General features: G+C 36.1%; 3 protein-coding genes across 4 annotated transcripts; 2 read left to right on the top strand and 1 right to left on the bottom strand.

The window, feature by feature from the left end:
* Window positions 1-92: 92 nt before the first annotated feature.
* LOC132107752 (calcium-binding protein 39) lies at window positions 93-10,653 on the bottom strand. 2 transcript variants are annotated; one of them, XM_059513922.1, is made up of 9 exons: window positions 10,460-10,653; window positions 7,795-7,949; window positions 7,524-7,688; window positions 5,703-5,821; window positions 4,876-5,044; window positions 4,684-4,743; window positions 1,472-1,537; window positions 726-869; window positions 93-631 (listed from the first exon to the last, which is right to left on the bottom strand). In XM_059513922.1, the coding sequence occupies exons 2-9, from the start codon at window positions 7,906-7,908 to the stop codon at window positions 443-445; spliced, it is 1,026 nt and encodes a 341-aa protein (XP_059369905.1). In that variant the 5' UTR covers window positions 7,909-7,949; window positions 10,460-10,653; the 3' UTR covers window positions 93-442. The 2 variants fall into 2 exon arrangements, with proteins under 2 accessions (XP_059369905.1, XP_059369906.1); XM_059513923.1 differs by lacking the exon at window positions 10,460-10,653 and having other exon boundaries at window positions 7,784-7,916.
* A 1,415-nt stretch (window positions 10,654-12,068) lies between these two features.
* On the top strand, window positions 12,069-15,028 carry LOC132108358 (small ribosomal subunit protein uS7-like). The gene is made up of 6 exons (XM_059515062.1): window positions 12,069-12,195; window positions 13,091-13,198; window positions 13,937-14,146; window positions 14,284-14,412; window positions 14,692-14,790; window positions 14,911-15,028. Exons 1-6 carry the CDS (start codon window positions 12,073-12,075, stop codon window positions 14,977-14,979), a joined length of 738 nt encoding a protein of 245 aa, XP_059371045.1. The 5' UTR covers window positions 12,069-12,072; the 3' UTR covers window positions 14,980-15,028.
* A 713-nt stretch (window positions 15,029-15,741) lies between these two features.
* lypc (ly6 domain containing, pigment cell) lies at window positions 15,742-17,353 on the top strand. The gene is made up of 3 exons (XM_059513925.1): window positions 15,742-16,334; window positions 16,538-16,657; window positions 16,952-17,353. Exons 1-3 carry the CDS (start codon window positions 16,283-16,285, stop codon window positions 17,158-17,160), a joined length of 381 nt encoding a protein of 126 aa, XP_059369908.1. The 5' UTR covers window positions 15,742-16,282; the 3' UTR covers window positions 17,161-17,353.
* The last annotated feature ends 109 nt before the right edge of the window (window positions 17,354-17,462 follow it).

The following is a 17,462-nucleotide window of genomic DNA, read 5'->3' on the forward strand; positions in this document are numbered from 1 at the left end:
CACTTTCACAGAGCTGAAAGGAGTGTGTTTAAGTGCTTTTTGCATGTCAAATTTCCTGGGATTCATTAACATCCAATAAGCATCAACAGACATTTGAGTGTATGTTTGTGTATGAGGTACAAAACCCTCCTTCTTTATGTGCAATAAAGCAGCAGCATCAACATCCATGTTTTCGGTTCATTTTGCTTGTTTTTTTTAAACATGAGAACAAAACATTGTAGGGGGAGAGGTTGAATGTCCAGCGAAGCAAGACTACTTTTCATCCTTGTCTTCATATTTCTCACCCACCGAGCTCAAACGGCATTTGACACTTCCTGCAAAAGACAAAAACATGCCCAGCGCTGCGGCCACTCAACGTCCCAGAGAGCCAAACACCGTCTAGACGCTGCCTTAAAGACTGTCTAGACGTCCTCCATGCATTGGTATACAATCGTGGGCCTTCTCAAGCGTCCTGCGGGGTTGGCCTCTTGAGGTCTCGGATCTGTTTGATCAGATAGGTCTTCTCGTCTCCGAACTGCTCGTCCTCGGTGCGATCGTTCTGGAATTTGCCGAGGAACTCGATGAGTTTGGTCTGGTTCTTCAGCAGGATGTCGAGGATTGGCTGGGTCTTGTTCGGATTGGCCACAAACACCTAAATGCATAGAGAAAGAACTTCCGTTGAACGTTGAGACAAGTTTTGGGATGGCATATTGGTGTTGAACTTGGATTCAGCTGACAATCCATACCTTGAATACATGAAAGGCCTCAAACTGGATGTTGCGGCTCTTGTCTCTCAGTAGGTTCATCATGAGTTTGAGGTTCTCTGGTTTGCTTATGTACTTTGTCATTATAGTGAAGTTGTGCCGGTCCAAAAGCAGCTCTCCCAAAAGCTGAGACAAAGAGAAACGACATAACGCATCATAAAAATAAAGATCTAGTTGCAATAGTAAACAGGCACAGAATTCAGTTTAAAACGCATTATAGAGCTGTTCCATACCATAGCGACTATACACATAAACAATTATATATTAGCATTTAAAGTAAGGGGTGAATACAATTTTTTCTTTATTCCAATTTTTATTCATATTGCATGCATTACATTTAATAAGAGTGACAGTAAAAATATTTCGAATATTAAAAAAGATTTCTATGGCCTGTTTCCACAAAAATACTAATCACCACAACCATTTTCAACAGTGATAAAAAAAAATTCTTAAAGCTGTAAATAATCATATCAAAATGATTTCTGAAGAATCATGTGACACTAATGGTGTTGAAAATTCAGCTTTGCATTAAAATAATAAATTACATTTTAAAATACATATATTCAAAGAGAAACCAGCTAATTTAAATTGTAATATTCCACAATATTACTATTTTGATTGCATTTTTGATCAAATGATTGCAACCTTGGTGACAAAAAAAAATTCAGTGATACCAAACCTTCGGATAGTAATTTAAAAAAGAACACACAGATTTACCCATTTCTTACCTTTAGCGACTGCCTCTTAGTCACATAGTTCTCTGAGTGAAGAAGTTTCTCATATTCACTAAAGAACTGAAGATCAAAAGTGGGAAAAAAGACAGGAAAGAGATACAGAGTAAATAAAAAGTTGTTTAGCTTCTCATACAGTATCCTCAAAAATATTTGAATACTTATCCACTTCACAAGAAGTAGTTGGTCTGATTTTATATGTCAAGAATAATATACACTACTGTTCAATCGTTTGGGATCATTAAGACTTGTAATGTTTTTTAAAGTCTCTTATGCTCATCAAGGCTGCATTTATTTGATCAAAAATACAGAAAAAAACAGTAATCTTGCAAAATGTTATTATAATACAAAATAATGGTTTCTATTTTAATATCGTTTAAAATATAATTTATTTCTGTGATGCAAAGTTGAATTTCCATCAGCCATTGTTCCAGTATAAAGTGTTACATGACCTTTAAGAAATCATTCTAATATGCTGATTTATTATTAGAATTATCAATGTTGACAACGTTTTTTTGGAAATGGCAATACTGTTTTTAGGATTCTTTGATGAATAAAAGTTAAAAAGTTCTAACAATATAAATATTTGCTATAACTTCTTTTTTAACACATCTCTGTGGAATAAAAGTTTTAATTTCTTATAAAAAATAAATCATTTACCCTAAAGTTTTGAATGGTTGTGTATATTGTTAGAAAATATTTATATTTTAAATAAATGCTATCCTTTTTTATTCTTTTTATTTTTTATAAACTGAACTTTTTATTCATTAAAAAATCCAGAAAAAAGTATCACAGGTTCCAAAAAAATATTAAGCAGCACAACAGTTTCCAGCACTGATAATAAATCAGCATATTAGAATGATCTCTGGAGGATTGTGTGACACTAAAGACTGGAGTAATGATGCTACAAAATTTACCTTTGTATGACAGGAACAAGTTCGATTTCAATGTATATTAACACATCGTAATAATATTTACAATAATAGCATTGATTACAATAATGCAGCATTGATAAGCATAAGAAACTTCTTTAAAAAGCATTAAAAATCGTTCTGATCCCAAACTTTTGACCGGTAGTGTGTGTGTGTGTGTGTGTGTGTGTGTGTATAGTCATGGCCAAAAGTTTTGAGAATTACATAAATATTAGTTTTCAAAAAGTTTGCTGCTAAACTGCTTTTAGATCTTTGTTTCAGTTGCTTCTGTGATGTACTGAAATATAATTACAAGCACTTCATACGTTTCAAAGGCTTTTATCGACAATTACATGACATTTATGCCAAGAGTCAGTATTTGCAGTGTTGGCCCTTCTTTTTCAGGACCTCTGCAATTCGACTGGGCATGCTCTCAATCAACTTCTGGGCCAAATCCTGACTGATAGCAACCCATTCTTTCATAATCACTTCTTGGAGTTTGTCAGAATTAGTGGGTTTTTGTTTGTCCATCCGCCTCTTGAGGATTGACCACAAGTTCTCAATGGGATTAAGATCTGGGGAGTTTCCAGGCCATGGACCCAAAATTTCAACATTCTGGTCCCCGAGCCACTTAGTTATCACTTTTGCCTTATAGCACGGTGCTCCATCGTGCTGGAAAATGCATTGTTCTTCACCAAACTGTTGTTGGATTGTTGGAAGAAGTTGCTGTTGGAGGGTGTTTTGGTACCATTCTTTATTCATGGCTGTGTTTTTGAGCAGAATTGTGAGTGAGCCCACTCCCTTGGATGAGAAGCAACCCCACACATGAATGGTGTCAGGATGCTTTACTGTTGGCATGACACAGGACTGATGGTAGCGCTCACCTTTTCTTCTCCGGACAAGCCTTTTTCCAGATGCCCCAAACAATCGGAAAGGGGCTTCATTGCCCCAGTCCTCAGCAGTCCATTCACTATACTTTCTGCAGAAGATCAATCTGTCCCTGATGTTTTTTTGAAGAGAAGTGGCTTCTTTGCTGCCCTTCTTGACACCAGGCCATCTTCCAAAAGTCTTGTCCTCACTGTGCGTGCAGATGCGCTCAAACCTGCCTGCTGCCATTCCTGAGCAAGCTCTGCACTGGTGGCACTCCGATCCCGCAGCTGAATCCTCTTTAGGAGACGATCCTGGTGCTTGCTGGACTTTCTTGGACGCCCTGAAGCATTCTTTACAAGAATTGAACCTCTTTCCTTGAAGTTCTTTGATGATCCTATAAATTGATGATTTAGGTGCAATCTTAGTAGCCACAATATCCTTGCCTGTGAAGCCATTTTTATGCAACACAATGATGCAGGTCACCATGGTTAACAATTCTAACCATTCTAAACCAATCAGCCTGACATAATTATCTCCAGCCTTGTGCTCGTCAACATTCTCACCTGAGTTAACAAGACGATTACTGAAATGATCTCAGCAGGTCCTTTAATGACAGCAATGAAATGCAGTGGAAAGGTTTTTTTGGGATTAAGTTAATTTTCATGGCAAAAAAAGGACTATGCAATTCATCTGATCACTCTTCATAACATTCTGGAGTATATGCAAATTGCTATTATAAAAACCTAAGCAGCAACTTTTCCAATTTCCAATATTTATGTAATTCTCAAAACCTTTGGCCACGACTGTATGTGTATATTATAATATTATATTATATTATATTATATTATATATATATATATATATATATATATATATATATATATATATATATATATATATATATATAATACATAAATAAATAAATAAATGGCAACCAGGTGTCCAAATAGTTTTGTAATAATTTTGGACAGTGTGCGTGTATATATACACACACACACACAGTCCACAATTATTACAAAACTATTTGGACACCTGGTTGCCAAATGTTACTGAAAGCCACCCACAGTTATTCTGAAGAACATGAGGGGAACTGACTTCATGCATCCAATGAAATTAATTTTACAGCAGTTAATTAAAAGTCATTGTGCATATATTTAGCCATGATGTTAGTTCTAAGAAAAGATCTACTACCATTTTTTGGTATTTTGTTACCTAATGCATTAAGACATTTTTGAAGTCAGACATAAGTGCTCACATACTCTTTGGGCCCACTTAAAATTCAAATCACTTCCAATAGTATTGACGCTCAAATTTAATGCAAACAGTTCTGAGAAGAACCCGCTGCAGAATGACTGACAGATACAATCAGATCCAAAAACAACAGACAATGACGGAAAGCAAACCAATGACAGAAGAGCCGTGACTCACTCTGTCATAGTGCTGCTCCAGAAACTCAGCGCTGAGCAGTTTGTGTCTCGTCAGAAGATCCTGGAAGAAAACCAAACAAATGGACTCCATCAGACATCATAATTATACACTTCAGCTGAAGATGAAATAATCAAAGATGCCCCCCCAGACAACACAAACACTCAAAGCGTGTATATTTACAAAAACACTAACTTTAAAAGTGGCAAATGCATCCGAGGCGATGTCGAAGGTGGACATCTCCACGTATCTGAAGAAATCGTAGAACTGCTCTGAGCAGAGGGTGATCTTGGCCAGCGGCTCGTGCCGTATGCATTCCCTCAGCATGATCCCACAGTTCAGAGCGATGTCTGGAGACTCGTAACTACACAGAGGACAGGAACTCAACATCAGAAACATATTGCCAACATATACGCATGCTCATGTAGATCCAAACATGTTTGAGTTTCGTTCGCAGACCGAAAAGGAGATGCTAATGTTCATTTTGCTCAATTCTTTTCCATACAATAAAACAAAACAAAAAGTTGTCAAGCTCTAAAAATGACAAAAAGGCACCACAAGAGTAATCTATACTAGTTTTAAGCCCTCTGAAGTCATATGGCCTTTTTTAGGGTACTTTATAGAGTTTGAAGCTGGGTCACCATTCATGTCCATTGTATAGAAAAGCATCAACTTGTCTAAACATCTGATCTTGTGTTCCACAGAAAGTCTAAAACGTCATTGGCATGATAACCAAATTTATACTTTGACAGGGAACTTCCAAAATATTCACATTTAAGATGATATCGCTGATGTACACACACAGATCAAGTTTACTCATAAGGTTATCTTAAAATAATCTGGTATTACAAAAGCTTCATATTAGTCACCAAACTAGTTCTCTGGTTGAGATGTGATCTAAACACCAGCCTCTAAATCAGAAAAAGCTAATTGAGCTAGTCAGACAACTGCAAAGATTCAGGTTATATATATGAAGTAAAACCAATAAATGTCTTCAGAATATTTTTGTGTACACGTCTCACCCTTTAAGCAGCATGAAGAGTATATTTTGTTGAGTGCACAGGTATTCGACTGTAGGGGTCCGTGTGCCGATCTGACGTCTCAGAATATTATTAAAGATCTGCGCCACATCTTTCTTACCCTAAACACAAAAAATATGCAGAACAGTTACTGAAAACTCAACTGATCAAAATACAAATCATGCAGTTCAGAAAAGTGAATCTGAGAGAATGGTATCAAACTAACGTCTCTCAGCTGCAAAATAAGAAGCCACTTCTGATTAGATGAGAATCTCTGAAGGTTTTTCACTTCATGATTTCAATTGAATGGTTGTTTCTTACCTATTAAACAAAGTTATAGTTGAAATAGATATGTTAAGGGGCTAGACTAGTGATTCTCAGCCAGGCAGTTGAGCACGGGCCTCAGCACAGCTGGCTTAAAATGATTTCAAATAAGACTAAATGTTCTTTAAAACAGTTTAAAAATTCAGATATAAGTGGTTATTTTATTTCCTACTCTAATTTGTTTCCTTAACAACTGCTTTTTAATTTAAGATCAAAATCAATGTTCATACAATATAGTCTTGGAAAACCTATATCAAGGGAATTTTAAATGTATTAATATTAATATTTAGACCTGGAAAAGCCATGCAAAATTAATAAACATAAAATAAAAATAAAAAAGCAAGATTTTTTTTCTCTCCTAGTTACATTAAGCTCTAAAATAATTTATCAGGTAGAAGTAGCTATTTTAAACCTTGTGCATTGTTCAAATTCACTACCCTTCCGTTATGTTCGGGATGAAAACATCATCCTTTAAAGGATTAAACTGCTGTAAAAATGTATCAGATTCATATTTTTTCTTTTTTTTTTTTGCATCAACTCCAGTCCTGATCAAAACTACCAAATGTTTTTTAAAAAAATCCAAGATTTTAACCCTTTAATTGCCAAGTTCATAAATTATGTCATATACAAGTCAGAAACTAGGCCTTTTTTTGCACAGGCCTATCTAAAGGGTTAATGGTCCCACCTAGTGATCAACTGTAAAAAATAACAAATGTTACCTCTTCCCAACAGGGAAAACCACCAACAATCAAGAATCTCACACACACACAAACACTATAATTTGCTGTTATACTCCATATAACTCCATATAAAAGCCAGAAACTAAGCCCTTTTTTGCACAGGCCTATCTAAAGGGTTAATGGTCCCACCTAGTGATCAACTGTAAAAATAAAAAAAATGTACCTCTTCCCAAAAGGAAAAACCACAAACAATCAAGAATGCATGATTATATGGTGTCATGGCTTTGCAATCAAAAAATGTCGTTATAATGGAGGTCAATGGGGCAAAAACAGCCACCAACAACAAATGAGGGAGAAAAAATTAAAATCTAATGCTGCACAAAAACTAACAATGCAAAGCCAATCTTGTTACTAATCTTTGACATGCCCAAGACTGTGATAAAAGGTAAAACAATATCCAGTCCACAGTCACTTTTTATATTGAAAATAAGTCATTTTGAATTTAAATGGCCATTGTTAGTTTCTGTTAACAAATAAAATGTTAATAAATAAGCTGCTTTGTCATTACAGCCTCAAAGCCAGAAAGGCTGATCACCTCCACATCACAATATGATTCATTTGTCAGGCATAGGTCGTTTTGACTCATACATTGCATAAATGTGTCTGCTAAATGAATAAAAGTAAATGTCTTGATGTAATTCAAAAACAACAACAGCATTTGAGAACTGCTCAACAGATTTTGAGTAACTTTCTGCAATTTTGTGAAGTTTGGTGTCATTTTCTGGCCTAGTCTATTAAACTCCAAAGTCTATAAAAGCACCTCAAAGTCAATGAGCTGCAGATCTGCGACGAGGGTGCTGAGCAGGCCGCTGTTGTAGAGCTCCTGAGCGAGCTGAGCCACGGCTTCTGTCTGCGGCTCCTTCTCATTCGTGCCGTAGAGAATCTCCTTCATGGCCAGCAGAGATTTGGACACCTCTTCAGAGGCCTGTGGACACACACCCCTCTCATTACCGGCTTTTAATGGGAAATAGTCATAGTACAGGCTCAAACATCGCATATATCTTTACACACACTACATACATCTTCAATACCTTCTCAGCCTTCTTGTCTGAAAGGTCCGGTTTCTCCAGAATGGCCATGTTGTCTTTTAGATTCTTCACAATGTCCGCTGGACACTTGTGAGACTTACCAAAAGGGAAGGGCATGGCAAGATGTTACCAGGGCAAACAGGTAGCAGAGAGCCCACCTGTAAAAGTCAAAGAGAAACAACTAATGAAAGATTAAACAAAAACACAAGAAAAAAAAAATAATGTACAAACCAATAAAATAATGAGCAGATTATTGAACTAATGAACAAACAAATATTTTATTAGCACTTGCTTCTCTCTGGGAATTGAACCCATGACCTTGTGGTTGCTAGTGTCATGTGCTACTGTTTGACCGCAGGAAGACAAATGAAATGTAGATAAAACTAAACATGTAGCAAACCGGAATAAGTTCAGTGCTCACTTTGCCATCAACATAACTCTAAAATTCAAGTGAAGACATTTCATCTGACATAAGTAGATCAGCAGATAAAGACTGGAATCCAGAATCATCAGACTGAACAAACCAGACCCTGCACACACTGATCAATCCATGTCAGCATCAACCACACCCTACATATACAACACACACATGTATTGCACACTCTGTAGTAGCCATGTGCCACTAGCTGAATGACTGTAGTAGAGTGCAGTTTCACACTTGCTGTTCAAAACAAAAATAAAATACACAGGTGTCTCGAACAACGCATGCCACAAAGTCGACAAAGCAAACAGGAAATGTGCAGCAAAACTATCTTCAATGAATACGGCTGCATGCTGGCTTCCTTTATAAAGATCAAAGCAGTAAAACTCAAGCATGCTTTATAAGAAATGAAACAGAAACCCAATAAATACTAACCTGAATACAAGCTATCCATAAATGCTGCAGGTTTTTTTTCATAACCCTTGCCCAAAACCACACAATTACTCTATTATTATTAATAATTACTATTATGCTGCCACATATGCTGTGAATACCGCAGCTTGTGGGATCCGTGCATCACAGGACCATACGTTCAGCTGGTTAATCTCCACGCAGCTTGTGCAAGTAGGCCAAATCCTTGACCTGGTGACCACACACTCGCCATGTCTGCCCCAACACAAACCTGAACCCAGACCGATGCCACAGCTCACTGAGACAGACGACTGGCATGCTGAGTTACATGCAGATGGATGTATCTCTAAATGTTCACTTCACTGAAGTTGCAGTGGTTGCATGTGACCGATAACAGGTTGTCTGATCAGCCACGTTATGTTTACACCAATTATAGTTGTTGCACCTGATGTTAATATGTGCAAGCTGTCAGAAATCAAACAATAAGATTTACTGTCAAGTTGAACAATACTGTATTAAATTATTTGCAGGAGACTGGGGTTTGTTGTCACATGCCACAAGGGCTAAATCATAGAATCTATTTTTTTTTTTTTTTTAACTGCGAGTAATTTTTTTTTCATGTTGGTTTCAGTGTGTTTCATATGTTGTAATTCTATACAATTTATTGACTACAGTTTCTGATAGTCTATTATATATTATTAATCAATTAATAAACTTTGATGACGACCACATATTGTAGTTTTACAATTTAGCAAAACCTTGGAAATTATTATAAAGAAACTGAAAGTTTAATTAACCAAATGTAGACCTGGATAACAAAATAAACAGATAAGCGCAAAATCAAGTGATTTTACATATTTAATTGAAAACAACAAAAGAGTGAAGTACAGAACTTCCATTTATTATTAAGGAAGTTGGATACGGCATTGTATGTTTATTTCTATATTTATTTTAATATATAACATTTAGGTTGTTTTTTAGCAGGTTAACATTGTGACAACTTACCCCCTTATACTATGATGATGTGAATTTATACTTTACTATAATAATATTAACCGTTAAATATTTTAAATAGAATTCATAAAATTCATATGAATAACATCACCATTAATATCATTTACAACAAAACAGTAAAACATATTTAACAACATTATTGGCTGATACCAGTAATTTTACAATTACCATAAGGCTAGTTCAGTGACAGTTTAGTATCTAGTAAAAGCTTCAGGAGATGGCTAATAAAAAGCAGTAGCATACACACTTGCATCCTTACTTATTGTAAAACTTTTTATTTACTTCATGAGAGACTAGTGGACTACGTGTAGATGCCAATGCAGATAATCGACTTTACAGCTCTGAACACATCTAAACAGTTAATAACAACACATTATGAATACAGCAACAATATCTATGCAAATCAGCAGAAGTTGTGAAGCTTATCTGCAGTCCATGTCTTAATGTGATATAAACCCATGAACATCAATCTGAATGACAGAGTGGCTTTACTTCAAACCTAGTCAGCTGTCTATCTAGAATCATCACTGGTTCAAAATCCCAAATTGCTCACTTGGTTTGAAACCCAGCTCAGTCCTTTTGCGCAAGCACAGGCCCAGTGTGATGGATACAGATATGTATAGCCACTTCTTTGGTTATCTTTAAATGGCTGTGCAAACCACAAAAGATGAGAAGTCCCTTTCCTCCATAAGTATTTCTGCCGAATCAGACTTTGTGCGAAAATCCATTTGTGGTTTTTGCATATGATAGCTGTGATAGGCCTCTGCATGCACTTTATAACACAAAAAGACCCAACAAAAGAGAAGTACATCAACACCACACCTTTTCTCAGTCTCCTTCGGCTTTCTCTAGAGAACAGTGCTGTACGTGAAGTCCTGGAATATGATGTTTGGGTTTGTTGTTTCTTAGCCTGTTTTGTGCGGACAACCGTGTGTGTGTGTGAATAGGTGTTTGTGTGTGTGAATAGGTGTTTGTGTGTGTGTGTTCAGGCTACAAGCACCACTGCACGAACAGCAGGACTTCCGCAAACCTGCAGCGAGGAGGATTTCAAAATAAAAGCCCCCGACGCTATCAGAGGTCGCCGTGTACAGAAACCGTTTCAATACAAAATTCTTTATACTTTATTCACAAATGTAAATATGTATCACAAAAACATATTAATTTATTTTAAAATAGAAATAGGTCAATGCCTTTATAATAATAACAACATGTAACAACAAAGCAAAAAGTAGGCCTACTTTTTTTAATGGAGTGAAATATTTATAATATTTATGGGAATTTTAAACTGCGACATTTTGTGAAATTAAAATACAACAATTAAACACAGTGAAGTACAAAATAATGTACATTTATTAAGGGAGTACATAGACATTCGTTTTGATTTTTAATCATAATCCAAAAAAGTCCATGAAGTCTTAAATAGAGTTAATTTGCTCTTATCTTGTCCAGGCACCCTTAGTCATCCAATTTGCAAAATAAATTACAAAACAATTTGCAAAAATGAATAAAGGAAATATAAAATGCTGAGGCCCCCTAAAGGGCCCCTGGTTGAGAACCTCAGCTCAAAGCAAAGTGGTATTGGCTCTGTCGCCCTCTAACGGTTAACTATTATAAAGACCGGAAAAGATCCACTGTATTTGTTCTAGACAGAAGGAAGAACAAGGTGTTTGTTTGTAAATTGGCCCTCGGACAGGATATGTGATTAAGTTTAATCCCGAAGATGTGATTTCTTCTAAAACTCACAGCACAAGAGAGAAATTAAAGAGGGACAGAAATGTCGTATTGATTGTAGTCTACTGCTTCATATTCATCACATAAAAACTGAATACAATTTTATAAAACTTTGAAATCACATCTTAATAAAAAATATTGTGTGTAAACAGCAACCCTTGTTGTGAGAAAGTCTTTTTTTTTGGGGGGGGGGGGGGGGGGGGGGTTGTGGGATTTTTTATAATATTAAACTGTATGTTATGTATATCTCTTAACACTTACATTTTTGTTACAGGGTTGTAATTGTAACCTTTCCAAAACAGCAAACCACACATATGAATTTAAAAAGTAGATAATTTAATAAATAGTTTGATTAGGTCTCTGATCAGCATTTATAGTTATGTACACTCATGTACACTGTTTCTTGGAAAATGAAGTCTTTATTTTTTAAGTGTTTGGGTTTATTTTTTTCATCCCAGTAAATTCACTCATCAAAAACATTTTTTTAATTTTATTTAATAAATAGGTTCAATATTATATCCAAACTATATCTTCAAAGAATCTTAAAGCTTTTAAAACAGTTAATAATTTAATTACAATGCTTTGCATGTAATGTCACCTCTTTGTACATTATGTTGATATTTATGCACTTTTATCTTTGGAACCTTGGCATTAACAACAACAACAAAAATAATATTAATAATAAAGTAAAAAAATAAGTTCACATGAGAGCGCAGAAGAAAAGGTCGACTCGGAAGCGCATTGAGCGGAAGTGGGGTTTTCTCGCTCCTCGTGTCGCTCTTCCTTTCCGCCTGCTCGAGTGCGCCATTGACACACACGCTGCGAAGGTAACTAAGAAAAAACAGTTTTAAAGCGTTTATATCCCTTCCTAACTCATCAAAGTATACACACCTGGTTGTTAAAAGACTTACAATCATATTTTTACCCATATATGTCACATGTAAGACGGTAAAATAATGAATTTGAAGGTGTTCTGTAAGCGCTCCGGTGTTTCTTAAGAAAAGACCAGGAGCGAATCCGCTTCAGTTTGGTTTCTGGTTTTCGAACAATGTAATAGTTGATTGAATCATGTTACCTGTATTATTGAGTTGTTTTGCCAGATTTTTAAAGTGTTTAGAGTGTAATTGGAGTAGTTTATTGTCATATATTCCTAATGCGTTCAACAGAACGTGGCAGCCATTTTTTTAGATGTCAATGTAAATTGTATTTAACACAGCCTTGCGCTTTATGTAATGTATTAACTGATAAATATTGCTTTTTTAGTTTATTTTTGTAATACGTTAGGGTTGCATTTTCAATTTAACAACCTAATGGTTAGAGAGTCGGACTCGCAATCGAAAGGTCTGAGTTCGAGTCTCGGGCCGGCAGGAGGGGGGAGTGCATGTACAGTTCTCTCTCCACCTTCAATACCACGACTTAGGTGCCCTTGAGCAAGGCCTCGAACCCCCAACTGCTCCCTGGGCGCCGCAGCATAAATGGCTGCCCACTGCTCCGTGTGTGTGTGTGTGTGTGTGTGTGTGTGTTCACTGCTCTGTGTGTGTGCACTTCCGATGGGTTAAATGCAGAGCACGAATTCTGAGTATGGGTTACCATACTTGGCTGAATTTCACTTCACTTATCATTTCAAACTTAGTTTTTATTTGATTATTTTGCATCTGTGTGAATACTTTGTGTTTGGACTCCCTTATGTATATAAACTGATATTCTCATTTGCTTTGAAAGATGGCTGAAGATTGGGAGGCTGTGCCAGCTGTTGCTGAAACACCAGAGATCAAACTCTTTGGCAAATGGAGCACAGATGATGTGCAGATCAACGACATCTCCCTGCAGGTGTGTTTTCCTAGACTACATTTTTTTGTGAGAATTGTTTTTTATTTGCCAGTCAGCTCTGACATATGAAATAGTCTCTTTTTCCCCCCGCAAATAAGTTAATGCTATTCATGTTCTTTATATAAATTGATCAACAAATATTGTATATCTCTAGCTTTTATTGTGACGGACTGAACATGATTCAATACAATTATTAATGTCCAATGGCATTTCTCACAAGTCTGTTTAATCATATTTAATACTTTCAGCATATCTAAATATGTATGATTAAGTAAATCTAAGTTGTTTCCGTCCAATAAATGTTCATATTGAAAAGATTACTAATATGAAAGTTAGGTTTTTAAAATTATGCCAAAAAGACATGTACTGTGACCTGAATTGGAATGTTTTTAGAATTATTCTAAAGGATCATTTACTTACTAAAAAGGTATAAGTTGTCAGTGCTGATAGCCTCGTGGTTAGTGTGTCGACATACAGCACATCTCGACTTGAAGTCCTTTGCTAATCCCGCTCCCTCTTTCTCTACAGTCCTATTTATAAAATTAAACAAATGCATAATAGAAGCTATCACATAAAAAAAAAAATATGTTTGTATATAATATAGTTCTAAGCTATAAATCAGATGGCAGAAAGCATGTAGTACAATTTTCCTTAACATTTTGATCACATTGATAATTTAGAGGCTGTAGAAATTCATATGACTGAACAAATGAACATGTATTTTTTCTCTCTTGTTAGGATTACATAGCCGTGAAAGAGAAATATGCCAAATACCTCCCTCATTCCAGCGGCAGATACGCAGCCAAGCGTTTTCGTAAAGCTCAGTGTCCCATCGTGGAGCGCGTCACTAACTCCATGATGATGCACGGACGCAACAACGGCAAGAAACTGCTTACCGTCCGCATCGTCAAACACGCCTTTGAGATCATCCACCTGCTCACCGGCGAGGTGAGTCGACACTTTCCACAGATTTATTAATGCCTGGTTGCCTTTGGACTGGCTTAAGTTTATAGTTGAGTGTAAGTGTTGTATTAAAAATTTTCAAACTATTTCTAAGATGTTGGGAATTTTTATTTCTTTTGTAGAATCCTCTGCAGATCCTGGTGAACGCCATCATCAACAGTGGTCCTCGTGAGGACTCCACTCGTATCGGACGTGCTGGAACCGTGAGGAGACAGGCTGTTGATGTCTCACCTCTGCGCAGGGTCAACCAGGTCCGTTTGAGTGAGAGTTTGCATAAAAAAAATTGCCTAAATAGTTGTCTATTGGCTGACTGAGTAAAAATACCAATGAAATGTTCACAGTGGGACCAGGAACATGGCATTAAGAAAATACATGTTGACTTCTAAGGGATTCGTTACGTGCTTTTATTATCCCAAGACACTCTGTAATATTTGGGTGGCCATTCATAGAAAATGCAGAGTGCAGAAATGGCGAGTTAAGATGTGGTCTTATGTGAAAGTGTGGTCACTTATTGTGTGTCATGATTTTAGGCCATCTGGCTGCTTTGCACTGGTGCAAGAGAAGCTGCTTTTAGGAACATCAAGACTATTGCAGAGTGTCTTGCTGATGAGCTCATCAATGCCGCCAAGGTAAAGATAAACAATCTGATTGGCGCATTTTACTTTTACAATGTTCACTATCTACAGTCATATGTCATGAATCTTTTTTATTTGATTGCTATTAAAGTAATTTTTTTTGGTCTGTTGCAGGGTTCTTCCAACTCTTATGCCATCAAGAAGAAAGATGAGCTGGAGAGAGTGGCCAAGTCTAACCGCTAATCTCCATTTTGTACAAATTTGAATCTCAATAAAGGAAGAGTGAAACCTATTCTTGTCCAGATTTATTTTCTGAAATGATTTGGTGCCTATATAACTGCTATTTTTAGAGTCAGGTAGTGTACATGAACATTAGGGTGAATTTTGGTGTTCCTACAAATGTTATTTTCTTTTTGGCTGATCTACCTCTGAAAAAAGTCAGTTTTTCATGTGTCCCAAAGTAATGTCTGACTGTAGTTAATGCTGTTAAAATGTAATACAAACTATGTTTGTAGAATATTTTCTGCTTTGTTTTTGATCTAAACTGCGTTGAGGAGTCACAGTTTAGTTAAATCATGATTTTTGGGCATCTACAGTCACAAGATCCTCAGTCATTTGACTTTCCATCCTCTCCCCTGCGTGTCTTTCATTAACATATATTCTCTAATCAAATACATGCTGCTGCTCTACTCTTGCCAGCAAAGGCGTAAGATTGTAACCTTAAAGGAATAGTTCACCCAAAAATGAAAATTTGATGTTTATCTGCTTACCCCAAGGCATCCAAGATGTAGGTGACTTTGTTTCTTCGGTCGAACACAAATGGAGATTTTTAACTCCAAACGTTGCAGTCTGTCAGTTATATAATGGAGGTGGATGTGAATCACAGCTTTGAAAGTCAAAAAACATAAAAGTAAATCAAACCCTGTGGCCTGTGAAGATACATTCGTGTAGAGACAAGAAAACGATAGGTCTCTGCAAGAAACTGAACCGTATGTCCTTTTTTTTCTCTGATTTTCACTCCAATGCCGTTATTCCCATTAACTTCCATTATAAGACTGACAGACTGCAACCATTTGAGTTGAAAATCTTGGTTTGTGTCCTACGGAAGAAACAAAGTCACCTACATTTTGGATGCCTTGGGGGTTAGCGATAAACATAACATTTTCATTTTTGGGTGAACTATCCCTTTAACATTATAAAATTCTTGTCATGTACCTAAAGGTAATACAGCTTTTTTTTTTGGTAGATCACTGTTATGAGGTTGAAACTTGTTTCTGCCTGCATGATTATATAAAATAGGGAGTAATAGGGCATCGAGACCTCTGCCAAAGTTTGACCTCAGAGCTGCCATCAACAAACTCTGCTTAAGCCTGAATTCAATTATGTTTCAAGGTGGAGACACATTTTTAATGTTTAAAGGGAAGAGTTAGAGGAAAGATGATATTCTACTGCTTGCATCTGATTTGTGGGTCAGATAATGTACAAACTGGACCCTTCTGAATTGTAAATTAATTGTGCTGATTAATAATCGGAGACCAAGAAAAACATGTCTCCAATTTTCAGATGCACTCTCTTCCTTTGTCTTCTCCCATCTGTGGGTAAGTGGAAAAATAAGTCATTGCTGTCATTTTTTTTTTTTTTTTACCTTTGTTTTGTGTCAATTTAACAGTAGCTTAAATTAGAGTGAAGTTCATTTTATATGAAATGTCAACCTTAATGTATTCCACCTAAACGAACTGGATATTATATGTTTCTAATGTGTATCATTTACTATGAATGTGCTCTTTTATTTGTTCTCTAGTTCCTCTGTTCTGTTATACATGTGTATTTCCTTCTGTCTCACCACTGGAATGTCTCAAGTTCCCAACCCATTGTCCACCGGGCCAGCTCTGTCTTTCTAGCAAAGCTGTAGCACAGCACGGTATGTTACTGTAAAATTGTCTTTCAGTCAGTCATAGATGAGTGTAAATTTTCCTGTGCTTGATTTAATTTAAAACTGCGAGAACTTCGAATTTCAGGATTCATACTTTGAAGAGCATATTTTATAAACATGTATTCAAACATTTGGACATCTCAGTGCTTTACTAAAATAAGCTCATCGGAAATGAAAGCCCTGATTATACAACCGCTTATACAAGTGATTATTAAAGAAAATACAGGAGACAGATTTGCATGTCTGTGTAGTATGTCATAGTGTGTAATTGTCTTTGAACAGGGGACTTTAAGGTCGTGTTGTATGAAAAGAGCTGTGTTATTCCAGCCCTGTGTGGACTTACAGGAGAGAAGTTTGCCATGGGTTTAAACTTCACTTTCACCAATGACTGCTGTGATACTCTTCTCTGCAATGGTGTCTCAAGCAGTTCTGCTTTCATCTTGTCCAGCACCCTGCTCTCACTTCTTCTGACACTGTTTTATTTACAGTAAGCTCAATTAACTAGAACAAGAGAGCAGTCAAAATGTAACACACACACGTCTTTATCTAGCATAATTAGAATTTCTATGTAAATTAATGTATTCTTATTTCTTCTTTGCCTTATAACAGTTCTAACAAGAATAGTTTGTTTTTATCAGCATTTCTTCATGCATACAAATGACACATACATTTATATTCAAATAAAGTTACGTTTTGGTGTCTACAGACTTGTTTCTTTTATATAATGGAATTTATTTTATTTAATTATTATTTTATATTATATTTATATAAAACAAATAAACTTTGGTCCTGC

Source organism: Carassius carassius, chromosome 28 (assembly GCF_963082965.1).
Source record: "Carassius carassius chromosome 28, fCarCar2.1, whole genome shotgun sequence".
Lineage (NCBI taxonomy): Eukaryota > Metazoa > Chordata > Actinopteri > Cypriniformes > Cyprinidae > Carassius > Carassius carassius.